General features: G+C 42.6%; 1 protein-coding gene across 4 annotated transcripts in view; it reads right to left on the minus strand.

Annotated features, from left to right (window-relative positions):
* Positions 1-4,731: 4,731 nt before the first annotated feature.
* opa1 (OPA1 mitochondrial dynamin like GTPase) overlaps positions 4,732-23,256 on the minus strand; it is a 30,752-nt gene continuing 12,227 nt past the window's right edge. For all 4 annotated transcript variants that reach the window (XM_062395206.1, XM_062395204.1, XM_062395205.1 and 1 more), the window contains 11 exons: positions 23,107-23,183; positions 21,901-22,066; positions 21,489-21,641; positions 21,121-21,229; positions 20,839-20,918; positions 20,486-20,626; positions 20,276-20,392; positions 20,075-20,168; positions 19,331-19,441; positions 5,688-5,761; positions 4,732-5,541 (listed from right to left, as the gene is read on the minus strand). In XM_062395206.1, the coding sequence (XP_062251190.1) occupies positions 5,697-5,761; positions 19,331-19,441; positions 20,075-20,168; positions 20,276-20,392; positions 20,486-20,626; positions 20,839-20,918; positions 21,121-21,229; positions 21,489-21,641; positions 21,901-22,066; positions 23,107-23,183 (1,113 nt within the window). In that variant the 3' untranslated portion in view covers positions 4,732-5,541; positions 5,688-5,696. The remainder of the gene's footprint in view (positions 5,542-5,687; positions 5,762-19,330; positions 19,442-20,074; positions 20,169-20,275; positions 20,393-20,485; positions 20,627-20,838; positions 20,919-21,120; positions 21,230-21,488; positions 21,642-21,900; positions 22,067-23,106; positions 23,184-23,256) is intronic.

A 23,256-nucleotide genomic window follows, 5' to 3' on the forward strand; every position in this document is an offset into this window, starting at 1 on the left:
TTAAATTATATAGAGAGGATCCTGCACAATGTGACTAAAGATCAAAACTAGGACAACGTTTGAACTTCAGGGAGATTCTCATCAAATTGTTCTGTTAGTTGTAGTTGTAATCTGCAGAGAGTATGAAAGGTCCAATCTGATCCTATTAAGTACTCATGTGGTCAAAATTTGTGAAACCAATAGTTCCCTCATGCAGGAGTTGACTTTTTCACATTAATAACCAAAGGATAATTCTGATGTGAATCTTTAATGTGATATTTTAAGCAGCGCTGACATGACAGTCCTTCCTCTGTGTGTGTGTTTTGTCTGTCCCTTGTGCAGAGGGTGACCCTGTGTGTGAGCGGACACCCTGCATCTGGAGGGATTAGTAGGAAAATATATAGATACACACACCATCAGGGATTTAATGATGGAGAATGTGTCACTCCACAATGGCCTGATTCATGTCCTGCACCGTGAGAGACGATGAGGTCACTTCATGGATTCTTCTGGGTGCACGTCACATTTGAATGGTGGACAGTCATCCTCTGCCCTGCCAGCCCTGTGGAAACACACAGACACACACACACACACACACACACACACACACATGCAGCTACAGGACCACCGCAGGATTCACACGGTCGAGCCCTGTAGGTCCTTAAATCTAAACGCTGAGTACTGCCGTAATTTATAGCTCACACAGAAGAGGGCTCTCTGTATGTGTGTGAGTGTTTGTGTGTGTGTGTGTGTGTTGGGGGGTATGACAAGGAAGGTCACTGACCTTTGTGACTTGGCTAAAATCCCCATGGGCCTAATTCAGCATTGGAATGGACCCCACAGTGCAATGGGAAGATGCCTCAAACATAATGAACACAAAGGCCAATTGTGACGCTTTGTCTCTGCAGGGCAGAAAGCAGCGGGCCCCGGGGACAGTAGAGGGTTTTGTGGCCTGAAACGGAGACGGAAGCCTGTTGCTTCAACAAGCTTCTGATAAGATTCATCCGCGGTGACTGTGGTAGTTTGTCTCCCGGGGTGCAAAGTGTTAGATTTACATCCACTGTGTTTATCTGCACTTGTAGAATGAAGTGCTGACAAGTGACCCTCACAGGCCGAGACTTTGTCTTTAAGGTGTTCGAGCCTCTCTTCAAATATGAAACTGTCTCGCGGACGTGTTGAATGTCGTACAGTGTGTCTTGTGCACAGAGAGAGTTAGCAAGTATCTCATGTGCTCTAAGTATTTGTCATGTCTACCAAAATATCATCAAGGAAATGAATGACCAACACCACCAACATTTTACAAAATCATGGTTTCCCACAGGATCTTTTTTTAGTGACAATGCTGCTATATTTCATTGCTAACTTGTTGTTATTGCTTTATATTATTTCATGTCTTTTTTATTGTAAAGCACTATGAGCAGCATGTATGAAAGTTGCAGTATAAATAGAGTGTATTATTATAATAATATCAATAATAATAATTATTATTATTATTATGTTCATGACAGAAATAAGTCTACTGCAAAACGTTTTTAGGAGCTTCCGGAGGGAATCTCTTTCGGAGTCCAAATTTACAGACACTTATTAAGCAAAGGCTTCAAACAGGTTTCAAACATGCACAGATCCACACCCGTCATTATTTCTTTATGACTCCAAGCTCGATAATATGTCACAGGAAACCAATGAGAGATAATGTATAGAGCGATCTCTAAAGTGGAACCCTAGTGTTGGTGAACGTCCACGTGAGGATGCTTTGCAGCAGCGGTTTGGTGCCGTTGAGGAGTCGAGGACGACCAAGTGTGTCAATCCAGTCGCCAAAAACCTCAGCCGCCCGATCCCAGAGGAGACACGGAGACCAAGACAAAGCCAGCGCGGCCAACAAGAAGTCAAACAAATGCTAACATCGCTGCTTCTGCCAAAAAGCACCCAGCCCCACAATTTATTGCCCCTTTTCTGAGACTTATTTAAGGGTTTCATCATATACTGACAAGCGTCTGACTCCCCCCCCCCCCCCAGGCTCAAACACCCAGAATGTGTCTCGTGTGATGAGGTGGGGGATTAAAATAAAATGAAGCAACAAGATTGGCCCTTTCTTTTTCCTAAGAAAGAGTAGAAATGAAGCTTTGTGCACGTCCGCTGCTGTGGCACATTTGACAGGTCTGGGCCGGCTGCTTTTGTGTCACCAGCATAAAGGGGATTGAGGGAAAACACAAACTGAACCACTGTGCCGTTGTGGCGCTGGCTATTAGTCAATGTGACGGCCTTTGCAGATGCTAATGGCGTATAGTGTGTCCCGGCCGGCCTCCCTCCTCCCAGAACGTGGCTATCTGATTGCACAAAGGCCTTCTGCTGGAGGTTGACTCTTCCCCCGTCTCTTTTCATGGCTGCTCCAGAGTCGTTTTATTCCCTCGCTCTTGTTTTTAGGAAAACAGGGGAACATGGAAGACAGACAGAAGGCAGCACGTCGATGTGAGGCAGTTAGCTTCATGTGTGAAGCCTCAGGTGATGGTGCTAAGGATGAGAACCCCCCGACCCCACACACACACCTCCCCACCCTCTGAGCAACGTGGCGATGCTGTAACAACCAGGCTCTTGTGAAAGACGAGAGGATGCCCAGGAGTGTAGGACCTCCGGACTCCGACTTATTAATCAGTAGGGGCCCGGGCTGCCTGCCTGTCCGACCTGCCTCGGGCTGCATCGTGTCGGCAGCCTGCCCTGGGATGAGATAGCAGCCTGCAGAGTTAAATACTCGGAGGGTTTGCCCCGGATCCGGAGCAGAGGCCTCAGCACGTCGGAACACAGGTCTCAGCAGAGAGCAGTGACCTGTGTGCTGAGAGATCACAGGGGTCTACTAAATGTAAAAGATGTACTTCTACTAAAACTCTCCCAGGATGAGAGAGGATCCAAAGTGATTCCTGATGACTTAGCATTTTTAGATTGATTTGTCGAAGACTTTTAAGGTTCCGGTTAATTGAGATTTGATTCATTCAGGACGTTTTGAATCAGACTTGAGAGGAGAAGTACTGCTCTTTAAAACATTATTTCACGTAAATTCATGTGCAAATACTATAATTTGTACTCCATTATTTTGATGGATATAGTTACTTATCAAATAAAGATATAACATTAAAAACTATATATTAGGAGTTAGATAAAATGGGAACTCTAAATTGACTGTTGCAATGATTGTCCGCTGTGATTGGCTCCAGCACCCCCTGCGACCCTTAGAGGATTAGTATAGATAATGGATGGAGGGAAGATGAGCCTGTAAAATAAAATGCTAAAATAAGGACTAAACTATAGAACATTTTGTAAAAACTTGTTCTATACCTCAAACGACTACAGCAGTAAAAACTATAACACAGTTTTGTGGAAATCTGTTAAGTTGTTTTTGCGTAATCCTCCTTACTAATAAACAAACAGATGGGTGAAAAAGATCAAGTAACAAAATAAAACTGTAAACTTCACGACTCAGACAAATCAGGACAATATATCCCATAGTTGTGATACAATAGATATTTTAGCAGCCCTCACCACGGACATGGCAGAATAGCACAACCTGTTAATTACAGGCTGGATGATGATGCACTCGACCGCAGATTGATTCAACAGCACCAGAACAAGCTGACAAATCATCACAAATCTTGTTTTATTTATCTCAATTTTATTCTTATTTTTCTCTTCAACACAAATTCAATAAATAAAGCACATCTGATGGGGTACACCATGCAAACATGACTTTCTACAACATACAACAGCTTTTGAACCAACCCACCGATTTCAATCTGCAGACAAGTGCTGTACACGACTTCCCCTCAACTCTACCTGTACACAAAGTACAGCATTTTATATATATATATATATATACCCAGATTGAAATGTGAGTGGATGGATGGGACCAACACAATCTCTCAATCCCTTTTAGTCAATTAATGACAGTTGAATCTACAGAAGGTGGTGGAAAGAGTCGTACTGGTCCAAATGAAGGCGGAGCAACGAGCGCGGTGATGTGCGATAAGAGGAGGGTTGATGATAAGAGCGAGGAAGAAGCACAGGATCGGGAAGCCTCAGGGCCTGGGACAGGGACGGGTGGGAGAAGTGGTGAGTTGAGAAAAGCTACGTATATTTTCAGATAAAATCACAAGCCAGAATATTATAATTTTTCCTTTTTCATGACTTTGAGGAGTTTGTACACTTTTCCTGGTTTTCGGAGTGATCATATTCCTGAAGCAGCAAGAGGGGTGATATCTGAGAGCCGGACACGGGAGAAGGGAGAGCAGATACCTACAAGATGCCTGTGCTCTGTGCAGGTACAGAGAGGACTGAGCAAATACGATGGGGCCTGAAACAGTTTGAAAACACAGGAGCCCTCCAACCTCAGTTAGACAAGACCGAATGAATACAAAACAAAAAATAGACGTGGGTGGTAACAACTGACAGACACCAATTATACTAATGGACTTTCAAAATCTACTGATATGCGCCACTGGATTGGTTGTTGATGTTTTTATCATTCAACATTTTTAACTGATGATGTATCATGGATATTGAGAAATGAAATCTTTAACTTGATGATCGGTATAACGGTGTGATGTCTTATATACAAATACAAATTTTATTTCTTTTAAGAGGGCGTCAGTTTGGTGGTTTTACTATTATTTGTCTGTTGAAACACGGGGAGGTGGATCCACAGTAGGTGAAGTGTTCATTTATAATGACAGAGCAACACGTTTAGATTAACAGAGACAAACGTGAGTTAGAGCATCACGTGTATTTGGCAGAAATTCAAACATATAATTTGTCAAAATAACCCCAATAGATCAAAAATAATAAATGAAATCTTTATATAATAAAGTTTGCAAACACCTTCATAGATGATTCTTGTTAATCGGAGAGGACATTGAATTTTGAACCAGGTGGTTACTTTCAATTCTTCATTGAGGGAGACATGCAGAGTGAATGAAGAATACAGGTGACGCTTGGAGGACAATTTAAGAGCTTTGGATCCTAAGTGCAACTAAAGAAAAACTGAAATAACCCACTGAGCTGTGTATCTTGGTGTTTCCTGTGAGATAAAGGTATGAAACTCAGGGTTATTTCACCTGTCAGGACCAGTGCCAATGTGTTCATGGTACATAGATCATTGAATACGAGCACTAGTATGATCATGTACACACAAACATCCCGGGTCAGATGAAAAACATGTGGACAATCCTCTCAGTGAAAGCTCAACAGAAGCTTCCGGTTTCCCTCCTGATCTACTGTGTTGCTTCGGGCGCCGGTGCACAGGTTCACCTCGTGACGTGGGACCGCTCACAAGCAAAGAGGGGAAGAGAAAAAAAACATACAAAAATGGAAAATCAAAGAGAAAGCTTGATAACTATTCCTCCATCTGATCCATCTGATCAGGTCCATCCTTCCATCAGTGCCCAGGCGGGAACAGGGAGCCAAGCCAGGGGCATTAAAATCAGGTGAGTGGTGAGGCTGACGGACATTTACACATGTTCTTGTCTTTGTTCAGTGCATTTCTCTTTCGGATCCAAACATTTACTGTAAAGAGTTCTGCAAGGAGAAAAAAAAATAATACATTCAGGTGTCAATCATCCCTCTGACAGTACTGATCGCTTAAACAACTATTCAAGTCATAGCTGAATAATAAGTCATTGCGTCGTTTATACTGAATTATCGACTGTGACAGAGACAAATACCTGGTTCTCTTATTTCTCCTTGTGAAGAGCTTCGATGAAGGCTTCAAGTTTCTCCTGGATCTCACGAACTTTCTCTGCAAAGAAGCAAACAAAGGGGGTTATTCTCAATACACAAAATAACGACACAAATAAAAAAGACTTGTTAGACTTGAGACAATTCTTAATATTTGGCAACGATTTTGAAAAAAGGAAAAATCAAATGTTTGTATAATTTTTGACAAATATGCTTTTCGTCCTGTAAAAAAATGCAAAGTTATTTGTTACAATTTAGATTATTTCAAAATATGAACAAGCACTGAGATTTCCTAAGCCAAAAGATATATGCTTCTTTTTAGATTAAGTTTGTTGTGAACAGAACATCTTTTCATTTGGACGATAGGTTGGACAGATATGTGAAGACATTTGCAGCTCAAAGGTCATTTTATAACTTTTTTAATGTTTAATACATAAAAAAACATTTATGGAGAACAGAATAAATGAATCAACAATGGAAATAATCTCAGGTTTCAGCCGTTGTAAAATGAGTATCTTTGGTTTCGGGGCCGTTGGTCTGTAAATGTAAAACGTTTAAGGATAACACATTGGGTTTGTGCAAATACACAAAGAAATAGACAAAATTATGAATCGATCATCAGTAAAATATTAACAAAATAAGTGATAATAATAACATAATCGTTTAGCTGCCGAAAACTGTTGCTGCTTCTGCACGTCACTGAAACATACACAGAACTAAATAAAATGACATCAGCATCACTAGCTGTTTATAAAACAGTTCCTTAAAAAGAAAATGTTAAAAAAATTCCTTTTGCAAAAGTTAACTTGTGCAGGTAGAAAGTCCTCCACACTTTTCACCAAAACACCAGATGGTCCTGTCTGATGGTGACAGCCAAACGTCAGGGCAGACCTCTGTCACACATCTGATGATGACAAATTGTATATCCTTTACCGGGGAGCACAGACCACATCAAAGCTCTCACCATCCTCTTTCTCATGGTATGTACCTCCCGGGCACATTGCTAATGGACAGGAGGAGATACCATAACAACAACACTTGACATGAAAGGAGGGAATTTACTGGAAAAACAGTCACTTCTTTTCACGATTACACTCCCATTGTGTGGGGACGATATAAGACCAGCAATCCTTCCACCAAACATGTACTGTCACACGAGATGAGCGAGCCGTCTAAAGCAGTCTTAAGCGCTGATTAAACAGTGGCTGAGGGAAGTCTGCGGGCCAATGCAGAGAAAAGGAAGCCGAGGCTCGTAATGCCAGCTGCAGCTCCCGGCCTGGTCGGCTCGCCAAGCTTCCCCCTTCACCCTCGCTAATCTGTCTGGATCCCCCCCAAGCACAAATTCAAACACTGGCTCTGAAGAACAAACTAGCCCTGCTGTATCTTGATCAATCAAACACACAAGATCCATAGCTGGCCTATTGTGGACTGTTTCCTTACGAGCAGGCCCAATGCAAACACAGACTTAAAAAAGACTTGTCCATTTTCAGGGATATAAATCATCGTGGTTTGGACCTCAGAGCAACAATGTCCTAAGTGTCTATTTCAGGTCGGCACAAAGGTGATAACTGTGTGCGTGCTGTGGACTGAAACAAAATATCGTGCTCAGGGGCTTGTGAGCAGCCCCTTTGATGGGAGCACGGCTGCAGAGGTATCCTTTTCCTGATGGATGAAAAGCAAATGGTTGTTGGGAGAGATGCAGGCACACCCCCACACACGTCCTGAAACACTAGCAGAGCCGAGAGGTGCTGGATGGCATGTGAGGCACACGCACGGACGCACAGGTGGACAGAGCTGAGAAGACATGACTGACAGCCAGAAAAAGCTTGGCCCTGAATGCCTCATGTACACACACACAGGCACACACACACAATTACTTGTAAACCAGCTAGGGCTCTGCAGTCTTGCCACCTCCACCTCTTTTCACCTTCCTACACACTCACTGCCGGCAGATGGTTAAAAAAATCCCCAGCCTTTGATACTCTGTTAACACACTCAGGCAAAATGGCAGGGCGTTAGGGGGAGATTACAACACCTAATGGAGGCATTAAAGGGGCCTGTCGAGGGGCCTGCTGACAAGGCACTGCAGCAGGTGTGGGGTTGAATGAAACATAACCATGTGCTACGCAGTGCCGACACACAGCCCATGGGGGGCATGGCTCAAAGGCAACGTGTGGGCTGTGCACCGTGACCACAGGACAACATAACTCAATCCAAGCCAATCAGAGCGGGATTACCAACATCTGTCCGACCTAGAGGAAAGGAGACGCGAGGGCGCTGAGGTTTGGTTGGTGTGCAGAGAAGGAGGGCGCTGACATTCAGATCATCAAAACATGGGAAATCCCCTGGCTCAAGCTTCAAAGCCTCTAACTGGGTTTAGATGTGGCTGATGATAGTGTGCTTGAAGGAGCATCGGCCTTTCAGATGCTGACTGCTTAACACGGGTCAAGCATGCCAACCGTTGGGCAGACACAGCGAGCTCTGCCAGATCACCGGAAGCCAGAGTGGTGCAGAGGCAAGACCGGAGAGGGAGTGATGAGAACAAGCCATTGGTTTGAATCGCTAGATTGGCTGGGAGCTGATGGTGGATGGAAATCTTTCTCCTGTTCACCTGAACCCATCATTTCATCCAGTCAACAAATGGAGCACAGGTCAAGATTGTGTCTGTACTGTGCAACTCTTATCAAGTCAAGTTTAATTCTACATTCAATCACATAACCCACATTTGCCTTATGGCTCTACAATCTGTACAACATGCAGCACTCTGTTTACTTAGGGGAAAGGAAGGATTAGAGATCAGAGGTGCAGGTGTAAATAGTAAACAGATAAATGAACTGTATTTATATAGTACTTGTCCAGTCTGTCATTCATCAAAGCACTTCACAATGCATGTCACATTCACACATACATTCATACACTGATGACACAGTTCAGCGTCTTGCTCAAGGACGCGTTGACACACTCTGGCGGACCTGGGGATCAAACCAGGAGGTTGAACTCAGACTGAGAGAAAGCTTAGACCTGTTTACCAATTCGTCTTTCCTCGACTCTTGAGCTAATTACCTCTTTGTTCTTCAAAGACAAAAGCTAAATTTGCAGAAGGCAGTTTTGGAGTGACCGAGAACCAGACCTCTGCTTTAGCTGGCTGCTGCTGATGTCAACTCAAGGTAAAACTCAAAAAACCCACTGCCAATCCATTATACTTTCTTTATTCATTCAAAACACAGTATAATCAGGACAACTCAAGTGTAAGGAGTGAAGACTGTCAATGAAAATGTCACACTTTCACTTTGCAGCAAGCTGCTGGTATCTGGAGCCCACCAACATGGACAAATTTATCAGCCATCTTTCCCGATACAAACGCTAGTTTAGGGTTTACTTGCATTGGACAGCACAGTATCAATGAGTACAGCAAGGTCCATCAACCATTGCAAACTAACAGGATTCTTAATGACTTTAAAATGGTCCCTCAGCAGCTTTCAGGAGCCCAGGGGGTCGCGGGTGAATGTGCACGGAAAAAAGCCAATATACTGTGGTTTAAAACGGCATGAAACAGGTATTCTTTCCCCCCAACACCATCTGTTTGCCACCAATAGACAGCAGCGAGATGAATAAAAAGGCCACAACAAGGCTTCCTTTTCACAAACCTGTGAAAATGCAACAAAAAAAAAAAAGTGGGCAGAGTCACTGGGACCTGTTCCTCACCGAGTGGTGGGAGTAGCGATCTAAAACTCCATTTAGGCTCCTGTTTACCTAAGAGATGAGCCCCAAAACACAGTCATTCAACCGCTCACCCCTTTATCTGGTCATGAATATTCCCATAATCCTCTGGCCTCTATCCCAGAGGCCCCTTGTTTAAGATGCTGGGCGTTGTGTGGGTTGCCGAGGGCGGCGGGACTCTTGTCCATTCAGAGAAAGAGAGGGGAGCCTTTCCCCCAATCCCCTCTTTTCAAGGCCTTCTCTCGGCTGATCTCCACATGAAATGATATCTCATTCACTCTCACTCTGCAGAGTCCCCTAAGCCTGCTACGGCCGAAGCGGCGGCAGAAGGACGGCCGAGCCAAAAATCCTTTAATTGACATGTAATTAGACAGTGAAGCTGCGTGGCCCTGCTGGACAAGCAGCCACCACAGAGGAGAGAGCGAACAGAGGACAGGAACAGATGACAGGGAGGCCTGCAACTTATTGTGGAACAGAAAAAACTAATCCCCTTCATATATGAGAGAGGGCAACTGCTCTTCACTGGATGTGAGAGGGAGGGAACTTTAATATGATATGAAGAAGTGACAACAGAAGATTTCAGTGGATGAGGTTTGGTGCCAAGGTTCAGGCTATTTTAGCCGTACTGCTCTGAAACGGTCCACTGACAAGAGAGCTGTAGTTCAACGGTATGGTCACTAGAGACGGTGGGGCGGAGGGTTTAGTTCCTGTCCCGACCCGTCATAATTCATGAAGAAACTTTTTATATCTCACGACGGCCAAGGTTACAGTGTCGGTGGAGACAGTGAATGTTTAAACGGCCTGGTGCTTCCTTCTTTGAAAGATGATCTCTTAATGTAACAAACAGAAAAGGCGCTTTTTCTTCAGCATGCTGCCTGATCTGTCCCTAAATCTGGATTGTCTCGCTATAAAGACTGGGCCATGGGGGATATAGACACAAGGAGAACGGTAACGCTGACGGCCCAAACGCCATGTCAGTGACAGAGCAATGAATCAGTCCTCACACTCGCGGGTCTTATCTAGAAAACAGATGCCTGTGAAAGAGCAACACAACCTGGGGAAAGACATACGTAGGCCTGAGCAGGTCAAAGCTTGGGGTCAGCCAGAGGGTAGACTTAACAAAACACAACAAAAAGCAGGGAACCTCTTATGAATGAGCCAGGTGAGGTGCAGGTTTTATTGACAAGCATTGCTTGGACCTTTGAAGGGCCAAGCTTCAAAGATTTTAAAGCAGGGGGTTGTAAAGATGAGGATGGAAGATGGTAGATTTAGCTCCAGGGCGAGGGAGGAGAGAGATACACCAAGATCATTTAAACTTATATCAGTAAACAGTCTCCAGTATTTCCCAAACCATTTTTAAAACTGAGCAGGTCTGAGTCAGTGAGTCCACTGGTGACTCATGGTGTAAATCACCAGGTCTGGGGTCTGAAGTTTTCCAAGACTCACCTTTTGCACTCAAACGGAGGCCTGTGCTGAGGCTAAGTGGCGATCAATCTTGAGAGGCCACATGGGCCTGAGGATGCGAGGCTGACAAGTCTGGTTTAAACTGAGATTCTGTCACAATCCCTCAGAGAAGCTCTCCTCTGCTGAATCCGCCACAGGTGTGTGGACCGACTTATCACAATTGCAGAATGAGCACACACACACAAAACAAACACACTTGCATGTATCCAGCCCTGCTGATAATTGGCCGTAAATGACAAAAAAAAAAAAAAAAAAAAAAATCACCTTTCTTACTTCCTTCTTGACACAGCACTGACCCCAGACCACCCAATCAAACAAGATGACGGAGCTAGATAATATAGTCCAGCGGTCCTCTTCCCCCTGCTGCCCTTGGGTTAACACACGTTTCCAGCTGCTCTGGTTCTCAAACATCTTCCCATCCATACAACACTGAGGAGCAAATGGGTTGGAATTCCTTTGAGCTTCTAGAAAAGGCCTGTTCATGTCTGTAGCCTGGATTCACTGGACCACAGGTGCATTACTAGCACAAAGGGGAAAAAGTACTTTTGGTGCCTCAAAATGTGGCTGAGTACCCGATTAAGGTAACATTACTACACTAAGGAAACACAGTTTATAGTATTTTCCGGCACTTAAATTTGAAATGTCTGATAAACTAGACAACAATAAATCAAAGAGGATGGTCAGACAAGGCTCCAGGGGCAGTTGGGTGATAACATGAGAAAATTCAAACCTGAAGTTCGCATGTTTTTAAACTGTTATAGAGTGGGAGTGTATGGTTTTCCTATTACCTCATCTTAACCAGCACCTGATGTCTGATCTTTGTGTGTGTGTGTGTGTGTGTGTGTGTGTGTGTGTGTGTATATATATATATATATATACATGTGTGTGTGTGTGTGTGTGACTGACAAGTGGATCAGTGGGAATGGCTCCCTAGTGGCCACAGTGCTGGAAAAAAGTGAACAGAAGCCGCGCAGAAGTTCCCCTCCCATCACGCACCTCCTTCTTTTCCCTATTTTCCCACACTTGCACTCTCACTGCCCCTGAGGAGAACGAAAGATGGCTTTACATTCTCTTTCACAGTTCAGTTTCTTTATCACCACTTCCATCATCGCCTCTTGATTGGTTGTTTAAAACACAGGTCTTTTTTTTCTTATTTCATTCCTGGGTTTTGACCTGGGAGGATGGATGGATGAACCGAATGGAAAGGAGGAAGTGAAAAAGAGCCTCAGGGAGAGAATATGATAAAGAGATAGGTGATGGAGAAGTGGAAAGAAGGGCAGGTCATAGGTTTGGTAAATGGGGGGCAGATGGCTTGTTGGAGCTGTGATGACGAGGAGGGGGGGGAGAAGAAAAGTAGCAGAGATGGAAAAGAGACTCCTGTGTCCTGACAGCCAAGTATGATAGAGAGAAAACAAATAAAACATTTACTAATAATTGGAGATATATGTAGGAAGTAAATTCAGAAAAATACTTCAAATCAGGCTCCTTAGGATCTGCCTTCTGACTAGATAGGATACAAGCGAGAGATCAGTCAGTCAATAGTGAAACAGTTAGACAGTGGGGAGAAGAGAAAACTTTACTGTGTAAAAGAGAAACACGCAGTCAACTGGAGTAATGCAGGGAATCCAGGTCAAATTTGAACCTTTAAAACTAAATACTTAATTGGTATAGATTCAGATAAAGATCCTCTTCAAAGCTATTTTAAAGAAAACGAGACTTAGACGATAACACATCTGAAACAATATACTGGGAGCATCAAAACGATGCTACTAATAATTATCAGGGCAATTATAGATTTTAAAGGTGCTTTGCAATTGAAAGGTCTGTTCTCCACGACTGGATACAAAGTAGGAGGGGCCACCTCATTTACACCAGTGTTATGACAACAGTAGATCCTGTGTTTGTGTACCTGACACACCTGGGGAGAAAATGTTATTTGGCAGTGACACTGAAGCTTGTGGTTTCCTCATCCGTGGGAAAAAACAAACTTATATTGTAACTCTACTAAGCCTCTCAGTTTACAAAGCCTAGTGTCTATAAAATCAGAGACAATGAAGACTGCTCAGGAAGATGGAGGCGAGTTTTACAAAGTAAGAAAGCTGGAATAAGCAAGGGAGATAAAAAAAAAGGACAGTAGCCAAGGAATGGGAGCGATAGAAGCAGTGCAGTGTGCCAGAGAGTGATCTAGAGAGACGAGATGGAACTGTTCAACATCCAACCATGTCTTGACAGGAGAAAATTAGGCATCACTCATCTCCATCTTCCCAAAACCTTCCCATCAGTTAGGCGTGGTGGTGGAAGCCTTGTGTTATTCAGAGGCTGGAACTGTGAATTGTCAGAATTAAGGGAAAGGACTCAGGACTTTGTACTAGTCCAAAGGTTCAACCTCCAAGTGGACAATCACCCAGGACACAAAGCCAAGAGAATGCAGGGGTCCCCCCCAGGGACAACCCAATACATTTCCTTGAGTGGTCCAGCCAGAGACCGGTCTCAAGCCCAATCAAACATCTCTAGCGAGACCTGAAAACAGCTGTGCACAAAGTCCCTAAATTACCCAACATCGCTTGAAAGGATCTGCAGAGAAGATTTGTAGACAATCCCCCAATTCAGGTGTACAGAGCTTGTTGCATCTGATCACAAAAAGCTTGAACGTATAATCTCTGCCATAAAGTGCTTCATCTTCACAGTGAGTAAAGGGTCCTTTTCCCTTTTATTGAAAATAGCAGAATAATCAAATGTGAAAAGGTGAGGGACACTAAATACTTTCTGAATGCACAGTAGACAACGATGAAACTAAAACAACTTGATAACTGGTAATCCTTTTGTCCCTTTTCTCCTGGGGATGTTTAGACAGGTTATATTGTAATTAGCATCAATATAATCAAGTTTTCAGAAGCATGGCCATCGAGGCAACAGAAGCATTAAAACCTAAGAACAGACCTCGTCCTTAGAGCTATATAGAAAGCATGGACCGGCTGTAAGGTTTGTAAAGGAGCAGCATGCGCTGCCCTCCCTCCTGAGCACAGGCACTGGCGTACACTAAACCTTAAGATGCTACGTCATGCCTTACAGCAGACGAGAACAGAGAAGCACTTCTCATTGAGCCCTCGCTAATCACTCTGGAGGAAGCTGCTCAAAGGAGGAGGAGATGAAAGAAACAAAGTGAGCGTGAGGCTGAGAGGGCATTCCGGTGAGCAAGCCCAGACAACCAGAGCTTTATTGTATTCTGCTTCTACACAAGATAAAGAAAAAAGAGAAAGTGACGGCATGTGCAAACACGCAAACACTTCACACATTAGCGCGGTTCTTGAGAGCACATTCGGTTGACACCTTTAATTCCTTTACCCTCAAATAGCCTCAATGGAAGAGCTGGAATCCATAGGTTTCTGCACAGTTTGGAACTCATCAGCAGCATTAAGCCTGAAGTGAAGATGTGAGTTTACCGCTGTACGTTGACTAGGAGATCGATCATGAAATCAGCCCTTACAAAAAACTGAGAGAAACCAAAGTATGATACTAATGGACTTCAGTTTGGAGTCAGGAAACTACTTTACCTAAAGCCTTATGGGGGTAATGCACAGTGTCAACCCATAAATTATATATTTGTGAAGCTGATTTTGTTCAAATTAAACAGTCGAGAAAAAAAGTATTTGCTGCAGTCCAAGACACACTTGTTAACCTTTATGAGATATTCAAATATTATAGCTGTCAGTAGTACAGTAATACAGTGATAAAAGTAATCTCCACTGTGACTACATTTATGATCGCAAACGTTGAAGAACATTAACAGCCATGGTCTATAAATAATAAATTGAATGTGTGACTGATTTTATCTTACTGCTATTATACGATCTAATAGTAAAGACTCAAAACGATCTGCCAATTCTTGTTTGATCCTCAAAGCAAGAACTGAAACTGCATAATTGGCAACACTTTGACAAAAATTCCTCATGGTCTAAAAATCATGTTCTACTATGTACAACAATATAATTACCAAGAGGACATGCACATCATTACAAGAACAACCAAAACATTGTGCAAAGTAACAGGTGTAAAGTAATACCATGGTTACTCACATAACCTCTTATCCTCAGGATCTAAACTCACAACTGACCTAAACTTAACAACGAGGAAAAGCTGATGTAATAATATGTTAATAAGAGATTTTGTGTGCGTTTGTGTGTGTGTGCGTGCACGCGTGCGTACATGTGCAAGTACACTCTTCATCAATCTGACAAGGGTGACAAACTGCCACCGAGGGCAGGCAGCACTTATTCCCCAGGTGTAATAAGAGGAGCAGAGGAAGAAACAACTGTCTCTACTGCTGCCTCTATTTACACAGAAAATTACCAAAACTTCAAGAAAAGAAAGTCTGTGGGTCACTACTAAACAGACAGATAAGAAATATGTATATGGAACAAGATACTAGGGTCGGAAAACCAAACAAATACTATCTGGGTACAACAAGGGTTAAAACTGAAATTAGGATTGAAGTTAACATAGCTGTGATATCGCTCCTAAAGCTCCTTTATACATTATAAATGTAAAATAACCCACTTGACATATATTTGCTGACGCAAACCTTATGGTGTTGTCATATGTTCAGGAGTGTTGTATCTCACAGTATTGAATATGACAACCTACACTTCATAAACGAGTAGTTATTGAGTCTGGAAACACTCTCAAACTACTGCACTTTCTCCAATCAGGCATCGAGGTATTTTTTCCAGTACACGCACAACATACACACACAACACACACAAAACAACATTTCTATGAGGGGCAATGAAGCAGCCAAGCGACATCCCAGTGGTCTCCAAAGAGGCCTGTGCTTGCACATTAGGGCTGGGCTTTGCTCCAGAGACGGCACTGTGCCATACAGCTGGTCTGGCACAAGCTGACAAACACAGCTCTTTGCAGTGCACATTGTACCACTCATTACTGGGGCTTTCACGTTCTCACACACTCACGCACACACCTGACCTGTATTTGTAACCTGAGCAATGCTGCGCCTGCCTGCGAGTAGGGGCAGATAGAGCTGAACAGCAGACTGCCCCTGGGAGCATATTTCTGCCTTTGTTAAATATGTTATCCCTTCTCCCACCTCTCCCTCCTCTTCTTATATGAGAAGTTGTCTCCTGTATGTTTCCCATTTTTTTTTCTCTCCTCCTCTGTCAGGGGAGAGAAAGGGAAGATGGGGACAGAGGCAGTGAAACAGTGACTGAGAACCAAAAAAATGGAGCGAGGGAAAAGAAAGCTACCTGGATAAAATAGGCTGTGGTATTAGCTGGTTGACCTGTGGGGTCAGGCTACAGTTTGGGCCTGAGGCGATCTGACCTGGTGTCTTCTAAAGGGCTGGAGAATGAGGGGGGACAACAACTCTTCATAATGCAGTAATAAAAGTTGGTTTAAAGATAGACGTGGACCAAACCAAATATCCTGTGAACCATTGTATGGCAAAGAAAATGTGTGTGCAAGTGTTTTAGCCCCTGGTTTGAAATTACACGTTAAAGGTTCCTGGCATAGATTCATGCCTGTGAGCTGAAATGACTTCCAGTAAAACGCAATGAGTAGATAATGCATTTATTCAAAAAATGTGTGTATTTTCATAGCTGCAAACTCTAGAATAATGTCTGGCCGTACACACTTAACTTCTAAACCCTCCACAAATGTCCCTGTGGTATTCAGTATAACCAGCTGACCAACAATCACACTGTATGGGATTTAAGGAAGCCGCCAATTGTAGCTATACTGTGTCCGACCACAAGGGGGCTGCAGTGCACTTTAACTGTAATTCTCCGGATTGTGTCATATTAACATTTCATCATAATTTTGAGTTAATTTTGTCTATTTATAAGTGAATCAATTAGCACAGATAAAGTTTTTGATTAAAGTTTCTTATTTGAAAGGTCCTCAAATAAAACTGTCAAATAAATGCCAGTATCAGTTTTATTTTCAGATCACCATCCGAAATAAAGCAGCAAAAGTTAACATTAAAAACATCAATTAACTACGTTAACTTTTGCTGCAAGGAAGCTGGCTCACGATGTGCTTTGAGGCGTGTCACCAAGTCGGCCTATCAGCCATGCAGCTCAGTCTAGACTGATGGACCCACATACCCACGCCCACAGACATGGGTCTTCACTGCATTACACATAAATCCCTGTGGAAAGTGTCAGACATCTAATGACCCGGATCCACAACTCACTCTCTAACTGAACCTCACAGTTTGAACATAGTTACTTGTAAGGTAGAAGAGAAGAAACTGATATGCTGAGATGAAATGTTGCAATTATGAGAAAGAACTAAATGGATGGTAGAGAGAGACGGGTAATAAGGCTACAGAGATATGGAGAATACTGTACAACAAAGCCAGACACAAATCTCTAATATGGTTTCACGGTAGAGGTTGGGCAGAATGTGAGACTGCCTCTCACACACAGGTGATCCCTCATAATCTGTGCTGTGTCCGAAAATTAAACATGCAGCTCTACAAGTCCCTTTGACTTATTAAAAAAAAATATGAAAACCTGAGATGTAACAGCCAGTGAATTTACAAGGTTCCCATGAACCCCCAGGAACCTGTCCATGTGTGTGTGTATGGCGTGCGTGCATGAGCGTGTGTGTGAACAGGTGTGTTTCTGTCCTATATGATCCCATGACAGATTTCCACCACATTCACACATCAACCACTGAGGGGGGTCTCCGGCGGTGGGAATTGGGAACGTCACGCCTGTTTAAGAAAGTTTGGGATCGACTTGCCTTATAGGATTTACAAGGCCAGACAGGTCTGGGCATTCCCGGCAGTGTGTGGAATGGAGAGGTGTGTGTGTGTGTGTGTGTGTGTGTTTATGTATGAATGAGCTCTCTTCTTCCCTCAGGCTCGTGTCAAAGAAAACTAGTCTCAAGGGTGGAAGAGAAGAGACCCCCTGTTTATGACAGTACCTGAATGCATTAATATGACTATGTGTATGTCTTGGTGTATGATGGTGCATGTCTACTATGCACATAAATGTTTTCTTCTTAAAAACCTAAATACATTGTGTATCCTAATCTTATATGGATACATGTGTGAACATGTGTGTTGAAACTGGGGAAAAAAAGTCAATGAAGGGGTGTGTGTGTGCTTTCTTGAGCTGATAACTGAGTCCTAATTAAACTAAACGCAGGTACACACACTCACACACACACACACACACACCCAGCCATTTACAACAGGAGTCCTCTATCAGCAGTCAGGAAGCCAAACAAAATCGATTGTATACATGAGTAAGAGTTTAAATAAATGGCTCTTACAGGGTTAATGTTTGTGTGTGTGTGGGGCCCAAGCAACACCTGACCCTTCTGGATATAAAAGCCAAGAGTATCTGGAAGCAGGGGGTAGAGACAAGGATGAGTTTTCTCAGGACCAGAAGGCAAAGCACAGGCAATCCAGGCCTGTCACTACATAGCTGACTTGTTAATGCTTTTTGTAGCCACAGGATAGTTACAGGACCGGAGTGTGAGATTTAGTGGCATCTAGTGTTTTGGTTGCTGACTGCAGTCAACTTAATAACCCTCCGCTAACCCATACCTTTCCAAACACGCATGACAATCTATGGTAGCTTTCAACTAAGTTAAAAGTTGGCTACACAATCTAGGCAACTGCAGAAACACAATGTTTACGGTTCAAATGCTTCACTCAGTTAATACCTAAATGGATTTTTAACTAAAGAAAATCAGACAAACTCCATTAGATTCTGGAGGTTTTTTGTAAATAGACATTCATATATGTAGATAAGATTACCAGGCCATGCAAGAATTTCCAACACATCCTACCGGGGTAAAGGAGGAGATTCCACGTTTACAGGTCACTCAACAGACTGATTCAGGGATAATATTGTGTTTAAAAGTCCAAATAACTGTTGTCTAAGGATGTTGATGTAGCCTGTGCGATTTACAATGAATTACAATTGTAATATCCAAGAAAATGTACACACTAATACACAGGTCTGGTCATTTCTTGGACTGCAATCACCACTGACATGACTAACACTCGTCAACTAGAGTTTGTGTGTGTGTGTGTTTGTGTATGGGCACTAGGCAAGTTTGTGTTAACAGAGAACAAAACAGGAAACAAGACAACTTGTCCTACTTTCCTTAATTTCTTATATGACAGAGCGTCCAAAAATATTGTAAAAATACATCATCTGCACCACTGTGTATCAATCACTTCAAGAAATGAACCAAATTAATCTTGCTGCATCAGACTGGTCAATAGAGATTCCTTAAACACCACTGCCACCTACTGTTTGAGTTATACAAGGCACTAGGTTTAGTCTTAAAATCCCATATGATCACTACAGATCCAAGAACAAACTGAAACAGTGACAATTTGTCTCTCTACCCATTTTAATTTTGGCTGTAAATGTAAGTGTCTGTTTTTGAAAGTGTTTGTGCGTCTTACTGAGATCCTCGGCCAGCTGGACTCGTCGGCCAGTAATGAGATGGGTCTTCTTCTCCATGTCTTCCCCGAAGTCATCCAGTACCTCCTTCACATTTTTCTCCAACCGACGCACTGAGAGGACACATGAAGAATAACAATCAATATCCCATCCAACAACAATGCATTGGATCAGTGTTCTGAAAGTGTTGATCAATTATTTGATCAACACTTTCCTCCATCGTCTATTCTCACAATGGTTGATTCTGAGCATTCGGGTTGTGGGTCCGATTTCATTATTGAATATGTATCCGTGACCTGGATAACTGGTTATGGACTTTGGTTAAATTACATCACAAAGCTCAGTCCATAAGTAAAGGTTGTCCCGCTGCCTCAGTTATAGATATGGACCAATCCGAACTAAGCTTAATCCAATCACCTCGGTGTTGAATCTTCTGCCTAAATCACTGAAGAAGCCACTAATGCCACTATTTACTCCACCAGACAAAGCTACATCTGAAAATATAAAGTATTAATTGGAGGGATAATCTGATAACATAATAAAATTACAAAAAATGACCAGTAACAAACAACCAAACCAAAATAAGCGACTATTATTATAATCATAATATTTCATGAGAACATATGAGGCAAAGTATGGCTGACAAATAAAAGAGAGCAGAGGGTTTCATATTTAACCAGACAGTAATTTGGTAAGTGAAACCTCCTTTAGAACAATCTTACATCATGAGTGTCCCTTATCCTTACCCTCAGTGTTGGTGAGCTGCTGTCGGAGAGTGTTGGCTGTGATGACGAGCATCCTCTGGATCCGCCAGAACAGAACAACATCATTGCACTCCAGCTAGAACAAAGGTAAATAGTTACATTTTCCACACAATGGTATTTGAATCTGGTGAGAAGAAAGTTGATAAGAAATACCACTCAGGAGAGCTTTTTCTCCCTCCTTACCTCAGAGTCAACAAAGTGTCTCTGGTAGTAGTAGAAACCTCTCTTGCAGAGGCTACAGTGAGATAACGCCTTCTGCAAGAAGTGTCGGCGATACAGCTGATGCCACGTGTCCTTGATCTGTCCAGAACAATTCATCATATTAGTGACATTTTTTTTTTCCTTCCATTCACCTTTGAATTAAAAGTTCAGATATAGGTATTATGTTCTCACCAGCACAGGGTCCACTTCAACCGATCGTCCTTCGAGGTTCTTCCTCACGGTGGTGACCTCGTCATTGGCCAAGTACGCTGTGTGGTCTTCGTGCAGCTTCAACAAACGTTCCAGCTCATTTTTCGTTTCATTACGAATGTGCTAAAAGGTAAAAGAAGAGGAAGTGAGCGCTGTTGTTTAGAGAGAGAATTATTTAATGTAATGTGTGGGACTATAAAGCTCTGGGACCTTGACAGTTTAAAAATGGGGGTCTGCACTATAACCAGAACTATACTACAGGTGTCTTATAATTCTTCCATAAACAACAGCACTGTTATTTCAAGGAAGGTGGGGAGACTCTTTAAAACTCGGACCTGATCTGGTGAGCGATTCTGCCAGTTCAGCCACCTCTGCTTCCAGTCTGGACCCACCATGTCTCTGATTACTGAGTCAGCTACAAGGAGAGAGGACAAAAGTAAAAAGAGAATGAAATACATTCAGTCCACCATCCATTGCTGAAGCTGAAGCTTTAAGTATTTATCATAACCTCACGGTTGCATCTTGAATTTCTATGATCTAGAGCCTACAACAGTTGTCCTCCTCTTAACGTGTACCTTTGTTATTTGTTTGTTTTTGAATGTTCGTGGCGTACGTACTGTCTTTGAGGCGTGACTGCAGAGTTTCTTCCATGAACTGGATTGCTGCATCCCACTGAGGCTTGTCTGTGATGGAACGATCTTCTAGGGCATTGTGCTGGATAACCCTCTGGCAGATGTCAAGCACAAGAATAAAATAACATAATTATAGAGACGTGCAATGTAATTAAATGTAAAGGACAGGCATAATAAATCCAGTAGTAGATAAGAAAGTTGTTAGCATTAGTGCACCAATGTCAGCAAGACCACTTTCTTTATATTCCAGGGAACATGGTGCCTAAATTGATAAAAAGAGTTGGTTGTATAAACTTGTACATAATCCCTCTGTATCCTTGTGCCGAGGTGAAGTGGATTTTCTGTGTGTTTACCAGGCCGTCCATGGCTCTCTCATTCCACTTGTGCCTTTTGATGCTCTCGTCCTTCACAGCCTCCTTCAGCTTGTCAAAAATGTCGTCCTGGTCTTTGCCTTTGTATTCAGCCATGAAGCGGGCGAACTCCTCCTGCAGCGTCTCCCAGGCAACCTGATGGGGGGAGAAGTGATTGGGGGAAATAAGATAATCATAAGGCCATTGAGTGATTGAATATGAAATAATGAAATTTTAATATCATTAAAATACTATTATTAAACAGTAATAGCTCAGTTTTTATAGTAGCTAAAAGAAAGAAATTCAAAAATAATGATCTCAGGCACTTATTCATATAAAATGCTTACATTTTACAATTCTTTAATTTTAGCGATCAGAATCATAATATGATATTAAGACAGACAATTTGCTTTACCTCTAGAGCTTTGTGTGGAAGCTGTTTATCAGTCCACTGCTTGAGCTTGATGTCTACTGTTGTATTAAAGGTACCAGAGTCCATTGTTTGGGCAGCAGGCAAATAGATGTTCTCAATTACATGGGTGGAAACACGTTCCCACAGCTTCTTCTGCAGGATGGCCTCCCTTCAGGGTTAAAAGAAATTGCAAAGAAACAGGATTTGTAAGTCACTCTGGAGTTGCTTGTTCTAGTAAAATACAAAAGGTGAGAGGGCCTTAACATAGATATGGTAACATTGTTTTATTTTTTTTGATTTTGGTGATTCTTCGTTTCGCATCTTAGACGGATCTAACAAGCCAGAGTGCTCTGAACAAAGTTATGTGTCCAGCTCAGTTCACTCAAGTGACCCGGTGGGACGTGAAAACAATGAGTTAAGAGGGATCATCCTCAGCTCAGCTGCTTTCACTTGGATACTCAATGCTCCTGTGATTGCATATGACTGTAGGTCCTGGTACAGCTTCAGTGTGACCCTGTTAGCAGCTAAAAGCATCCACACTCTAACTCCCCACAGCAGCATGACAATGGAACAAAACCCTCCCCAAGTTCCCCTGAGACCAGAGCAGTGTTGCACCCCTCTCCTCTCATTTATCATAAACACGCTCATATTTCATTAGGCTGCGCTTTTGTTCAGGATAGCACTCCTCACTGTCACCGGCCACTTTCTCCGATAGTGCTGGCTGGTTGCTGGCTAACAGGGCCACCCCTGTTCCCGTCTAAGGGCGATTCATCAGAGTATTGATCTGTGAGAACCGATGGCACACTCACTGGGGACAGCCACACCATGCATACATCTCTTTTATCAAGGTTTTCCTCATTTCGGGGGTGAGGTGTAAATATACATTTACACACAGGTTAATTTAGTCAGAGAAAGAACAGCCATTTGAGCTAAAAAATGCTTTTACTTCTGTCAGGTTTGAGTTTCTGCATCAGCTTCATATACATGTTCAATTCTTATGAAGTTCAGTCCCATAGTGTTGACATCTTGTTAAGACCAATTATTTACATCGGTGAATAAATTTCATGGCATTCTAAAAAATTATAATGTATATTTACATTGTGACAACTAACCTTTAACTCAAGAAGGAAGTGGTGTCCATTGGTCCCCAAAAATCCCTATCAGTCAGACTCTAATTTTGATAGATATATAACTTACTCTATCACTTACCAGTGTTGTGGGGTCACTTGACTCAGACTAATGACTTCATCCAGGATTTCATTTTTGGCCTTTTCAAACAGTTCATTCTGTAAAAAAAAAAGAGGCACAATTAATATTATTTGCCTTCTGTGGTGTACATCTGTGGTATCTGCTGTTTTA

Source organism: Platichthys flesus, chromosome 9 (genome assembly GCF_949316205.1).
Source record: "Platichthys flesus chromosome 9, fPlaFle2.1, whole genome shotgun sequence".
NCBI classification, from domain to species: Eukaryota; Metazoa; Chordata; class Actinopteri; order Pleuronectiformes; family Pleuronectidae; genus Platichthys; species Platichthys flesus.